Raw genomic sequence first — 6,000 nt, forward strand, 5'->3', positions numbered from 1 at the left:
CACATGGCTCAGCGCTACTGTGCGCTTTGCTGCCATCTACTGGAATAAAAGAGCATTACACCATCTACCACACTATTACAGCACATACACCCGATAATGGTGATATTTGATAATTGCCCACGGCACCCCTGACGATCGATCACGGCACCCTAGGGTGCCGCGGCACCCCGGTTGAGAATCACTGGTCTAGTCTTCTGTTTTTTCTGGGGAAGTTTCAGCGCCACGCACAGGCCTGGCATATGTACTACAACGTTAAAAGGAGCTTCGAGGCACAGAATTTGCCTCAAACATTTTTGTAATCAAATTATTTGAGTTACTCAACTTGTTTCAACCCTAGTTGATGATGAATATCATTAGTGCATGGTAGGTCACGAGTTGAAGGAGAAAAGATTTCTGAAGTGAGTTAAATGAGGTGGTGGAGAATGTGCCCAAGCATGAAAGAGTGGTGGTAGGAGCAGACTTCAGTGGTCATGTTGGTGAAGTGAACAGAAGTGAGGAGGAAATTATGGGTAGATGTGGTATCAAGGACAGATACCATCTGTGGGATTATGACTGAACGGGGGGGCCCGGTGAGCAGAGCTGCTCGTGACTGGACTGGGGCGTGGCCGGATATGCGGCCGCCCCTCTCCTCCCACGCAACTCATGTTTGTGGAGAACCTGGTGCTAAATCATTTGCAGACGACCTGATTTTGCAAAAAGGATGGAAATGGCTGTGGCGAATACCTACTTTAAGAAAAGGGAGGAGCACAGGGTGACCTATAAGAGTGGAGGAAGGTGCACACAGGTGGACTACGTTCTTTATAGGAGAAGCAAGCTAAAAGAAATTGGAGGCTGTAAGGTGGTGGCAGGAGAGAGTGTCATTAGACAGCATAGGATGGTTGTTCTTAGGATGACTTTAGAGGTAAAGAATAAGAGCGTGAGAGCTCAACAAAGGATCAGATGGTGGAACGAAGATGTCCAGGAAAGCATAAGGAGAAGTTTGGATAGTCGGGCAGATGAAGAAAGTAGACAGGACAACAAGGAGATGTGGCCTAAGGCAAAAAGAGAAGTGGCAAAAGCTAAGGAAAAGGCATATTGCAAGCTGTACAAGAAGTTGAATAGTAAGGAGGGAGAAAGACTTGTACCGATTGGTCAGACAAATGGACAGAGCTGGGAAGGATGTGCTGCAGGTTAGGGTGGTAAAAGATGCATATGTGCTGACAAGCGAGGAGAGTGTGTTGAGGTAGATGGAATATTTTAAGGAGATGATAAATGAAGAAAATGAGAGAGAAAAGGCTGGATGACGAGAGTAAATCAGGAAGTGCAAGAAATTAGTAAGGATGAATTGGGGGCAACTATGAAGAGTGGAAAGGCAATTGGTCCAGATGACATTCCAGTGGAGGCTTGGAAATGTTTAGGAGAGATGGCAGTGGAGTTTCTAAACAGATTGTTTCATAAAACCTTGGAAAGTGAGAGGATACCTGAGGAGTGGAGATAATCTCAATTCTCTTTGTACCCCTTCCCCTTGGCCCTACCCCTTTAAAACAAGGGGTAAGGTGAAGGGGTATGCCTCTAACCCTATGAATTGAGACACCCCTCCACCTTAAGAGGAAAAAAAAACTGCCCGTGTCAAACTGCCGTCTTCACTGTTTGTTAACATGACAACCGAAATGCAACTTGTTGCAGTAGCCTGAAATAGAAGTCGCAGATTTCTTCGACACATCGCAGTCATGTTAATTAATTTAATTAATTTGTAATTTATAACAATTAATAGTATTAATAATTAATTAATTAGTAAGTAATTATTGTTAATAATACTAATAATAATTAATAGTAATTAATATTGTTTGATTAATCATTAACTGATTGATTAGTAATTAAAATAAACACTTGAAATATATCAGTCTATGTGCAATGAATGTATACATTATACAAGTTTCACTTTTTGAATGGAATTACTGAAATAAATCAACTTTTTCATGATATTCTATTTATATGACCAGCACCTGTATGTATGTTATGGGCTGCATCTAGTTCTGTTAAACTTATTTCCTTTTTCAGATTCTCCCATTTTTTGCATCCAGTCCTATTTTCTTTAGAAATTTCCTTGACAAATAATATCAGTCTATTAGGACGTCAGGTTATGTGTTACACATATACATGTGTGTGTACATATTTTCCATCTTATTCCCATTGATGAAACTTCTCCTCACTTTCTGCCTGAAAGCTTATTAGGAGCCGAGTGTGCTCAGGGCTCCCTGTTTGTTTACTAAATACACACACGTTACAGACCTTGAAATACAACATCGGGGATTGATATTATGCAAAGATTTATGAACATACAAATTAACGTGCTTATCCTTTATCATGATTTTCTCCGTTGTGAGAAATAAATGTCTTACCATAGTATTTGTGTGTATATGTATTATAATGCCTCAGCATACGAGCAGAGTTACAGTATTCTTCAGAACAACAATATACGTAACATGCATCCAGCAGCATACACGTTGCTGTCATAGACAACTGCCTGTAAAGTTTTTTTGGCAAGTTATAACTTTCTAAACAGCGTAATTTGTAATGAAAGTAGACATTTGTACGTCTCTTTCGGCACCATGTTTGTTTCTTTGGAGACAGCAGTAAGCTCCTCCTACCCCTCCAAACGGAGTGTGCATCCAGATTCACTCCATTTGGAGGGGTTTGTAGCCCTCTGCCTACCCCTCCGCCTCGCTCCAAAAAGAGAATTGAGGAGAAGGGGTAAGGGGTAGAATTGAGATACACCCTTTGATCATGCTTTGTCACACATGCTCAAAACTGTTTCAGACATGGCATATTTCTAAACAACTTTCCAACAAATCAGGTTGATGTTTTCTGTTTTTCAGAAGACATTAACTTTTGCTAATCCATTAGCTTATGGTGCTATGACCTTCATTGTACGGCCTTTATTCTGTATACCTCTAAAGAAACAAAAAAACTGGTATTTGGTTCAGCCAGGTTTCTAAATGTACGAGTGGCAAGTGAGCTGTTATGTCTTGGGGTTGCCACAGCAGATACACCAGATCCACATTGGTATTTGGCACAAGTTATACAAAGGATGCCCTTCTTGACACAACTTCAGTTTAATCTGGAGAAACACACATGCTACAATAGGTCTTCCATCCAAGTACTAACCAGACTCCACACTGCTTAGCTTCCGGGATCTGACGGGATCAGGCTCGCACAGAGCAAACTGGCTGCTGGCGGTTGTGTCTTGTACTATGACATGTTTTACAAAGCGTTTTCTAAAATAACAGATGACAAGACTGAAAAGCCTTTGAACGGAGCTGAAGCTGCCGACAGTGATCACCAGGCCAACGACAGGACCACTGAGGACGAGGACGCCGTGATAAACACGTGTTACTACGACAAGACCAAATCCTTCTTTGATAACCTGTCCTGTGATGATATGAGGTACCTCAGTCTGACTGCTGTTTAAACATCTCACAATTTTTCACTCTGCACACAAGATGGTGCTGATTAGTTTATTTTTTCCCACATAATTTTCTCTATTTGTGAGTTCTTGGTGTATTTCCAAATGTAATTACTATTTGGTATTTGTCTACGTCAGAGATCGAAGGCCAACGTGGGCTGAAGAAAGACGGATGAACGCAGAGACGTTCGGCATCCCTGTGAGGCACGGCAGAGGAAGAGGTGGCTTCCGTGGCCACGGTGGCAGCATGGGGCCCCGCGGGGGCCGGGGCCGACAGTCAAGCCGAGGATTCTTCGGACCTCCCCGGAGCACCCCACCTGGTTACAGAGGCGGCTTCAAAGGAGGCCGAGGAGGCCGTGAGTTCTCTGATTTTGAGTACAGGGTAAATCCTTCAACTCACTCAGACGTCACTTGTGTGGATGAAGACGCATGATTGGCGTGCTGTCCTCTAACACCTGTGGTCTTTTCTCTTCCAGAAGGAAAACAGGGTGTCTGCATAGTAACATCAGCGGCAGAATGTTAAGGAAATGTAGCCCTTCATCGATTCTTCAGTCTCAACGTTTGATAGAACGAACAGGCGGTCTTCGTCACCAGCACCAGAGCTGACTGAGTGCAGCTTCTTTGCGCTTTAAGTTTTTTGTTTTGTTTTGTTTTTCTTTTTGTGACAGACAGGACCTTGTGTTTGTACCTTCCTCTGGAGTAATTCTGTATTTTTGCTTCAGTAGAGTTCATTTCTTCCTGAACTTTGATAGTGAAAGCTGTTTGCAGAAAGCCCACTGATACTGTGAGCATTCAGGTCACAGGTCATGTGACCAGTAGCTTTATTTTTTGATATATTGTTCATGGTGTTGGATTTTGGCACCGCGATTCGCTGCATTGCCTGTTGCACCACTTGATGGTTTTCCTGCTCAGACCTGATGGCAACTGGATAGTCTGTATTTTTTATTTTAAATTTTTTTTTTTTTTATGTTTCAGTGTTTTTGTACGTGCTTCATTTATTCTGACAGTGAGACAAAAGGCAACTAAAATAAACAATCTGAGTTGAATATTGTAATGATTGTACATCATCTCACCAGATATTTGTTTCTAAAAGTGTAAAATGAGTTTTACCCCACATTGGATTAATAATGTTTATACTTTATGGTTGTAGCTGCACGTTTGGCGATTTCTTCTCCTTAAATTTAATGAGACCAATGTTTTGGTCATAATCTGCATCAGCTCTAGTGTTATATAATGGTTTTTGGTTTGTTTGTTTGTTTGTTTTTAGTCTGCTTGCTAAATAAAAAGTACTTTCATGTTTGTTTTTTCACATTGATAGTACATCCCGTATAAGGTCATTCTCGTGTTGAACTTAAGCCTCAAATTTATTTAGTCTTTATTTTCCCCTCTTTTGGATCAATAACTGAATGCCGTGCTGTTTGGTAGCTCTTAGCATTATAGTTCTAAAGTTTTGTTCCATTCATTCTTATTTTGTTTGTGTTGTCAATTTTATTTTATTTTATTTATTTATTTTTTTTGCTTTGTCTCTTTAAGCTCATATTTTAACTGAAAAATTAATTTGGCCACTTACTAAAAGTTGGAAATGTAAATGCATTGATGATTTAAATAGCGTTAGCTTTGAGTTTGACACATTTGTGCATGTTATGCATTAATGTAAATGTACTTTGGTTTTTTTGTTGTTTTTTGTTTGTTTTTTAACATAATGTGGTTACCAGTGTTTCAGGGAGGCATTTGGCTTTGATTTATGAGTACTTTAGGAATACTTTGTTTTCCGGCTCTCCCTTTAACTGAAAGGCTAGCTTCTAGCTTACCTGATGGCACTACAATTCCTACCTGTTCAGCAGCGGTCAATGCGAACATGAGTACATCCCAGTTCAGAATGCGCTGTTTAGCTGCATCCTGCACAGATGGCTGCGGGAAGCTTCCTTTTATACCAACACATTGACCAGCAAAATTTTATTTCAGACACCAAACAAACAACAAGGATATTCTAGAGATACTCAGAACTGACAAGTTTTCATATGTTTGTTACTCCTGTTCACTGGAATTGTGACCCAGATATTGTTTTCTTGAGAATATCAGCAAAATGAAGTTTTTACTTGAGATAAAGAGTTGTATCATATCTGTGTCTTGTTTTTAATTATTTATCCAGATGTCCTTCGCATTGCCATTTTAGTGATCCTCATCCTGTTCCCTTTGTATTATGTCTTGGAAAGACGAATGTCTTTTAATCCCAGCACTACAGTATATGGTTTCCACAAAAAAAAAAAATTTTGTTATAAAGGCTTGTCAACTCTCCTCCTGGAGAATGTTTTTAGAAAACCACAAAATAATTCTGCAGTACATTTGGTTCCATTCCAAATAAATGCTAAATCAGTTCTGTCTAGATTTAAATAGACACCATCCTCATGTTGGTTAATCTCAATTAAAGCTGATCAGTTTGATCTGACACTGATAGTTAATTTAACACTATTTGGAGTGGGATCAGATTAACTCTGCAGTGTCTATTTTACTCTGCAGAATTGTTACACTAAATATTTAAGTAGCATTCATTA

The 6,000-nt window shown here is 40.0% G+C and overlaps 1 protein-coding gene across 2 annotated transcripts in view; it reads left to right on the forward strand.

Moving 5' to 3' along the window:
• The window catches only part of lsm14ab (LSM14A mRNA processing body assembly factor b), a 28,961-nt gene extending 23,394 nt beyond the window's left edge, over positions 1 to 5,567 (forward strand). The window contains exons 7-9 of one of the 2 annotated variants that reach the window (XM_034185862.1): positions 3,270 to 3,426; positions 3,584 to 3,827; positions 3,922 to 5,567. In XM_034185862.1, the coding sequence (XP_034041753.1) occupies positions 3,270 to 3,426; positions 3,584 to 3,827; positions 3,922 to 3,945 (425 nt within the window). In that variant the 3' untranslated portion in view covers positions 3,946 to 5,567. The remainder of the gene's footprint in view (positions 1 to 3,269; positions 3,427 to 3,583; positions 3,828 to 3,921) is intronic. The other variant, XM_034185870.1, reaches the window with a different exon arrangement.
• Positions 5,568 to 6,000: the final 433 nt, after the last annotated feature.

This window comes from Thalassophryne amazonica, chromosome 2, assembly GCF_902500255.1.
Source record: "Thalassophryne amazonica chromosome 2, fThaAma1.1, whole genome shotgun sequence".
Classification (NCBI taxonomy): Eukaryota; Metazoa; Chordata; class Actinopteri; order Batrachoidiformes; family Batrachoididae; genus Thalassophryne; species Thalassophryne amazonica.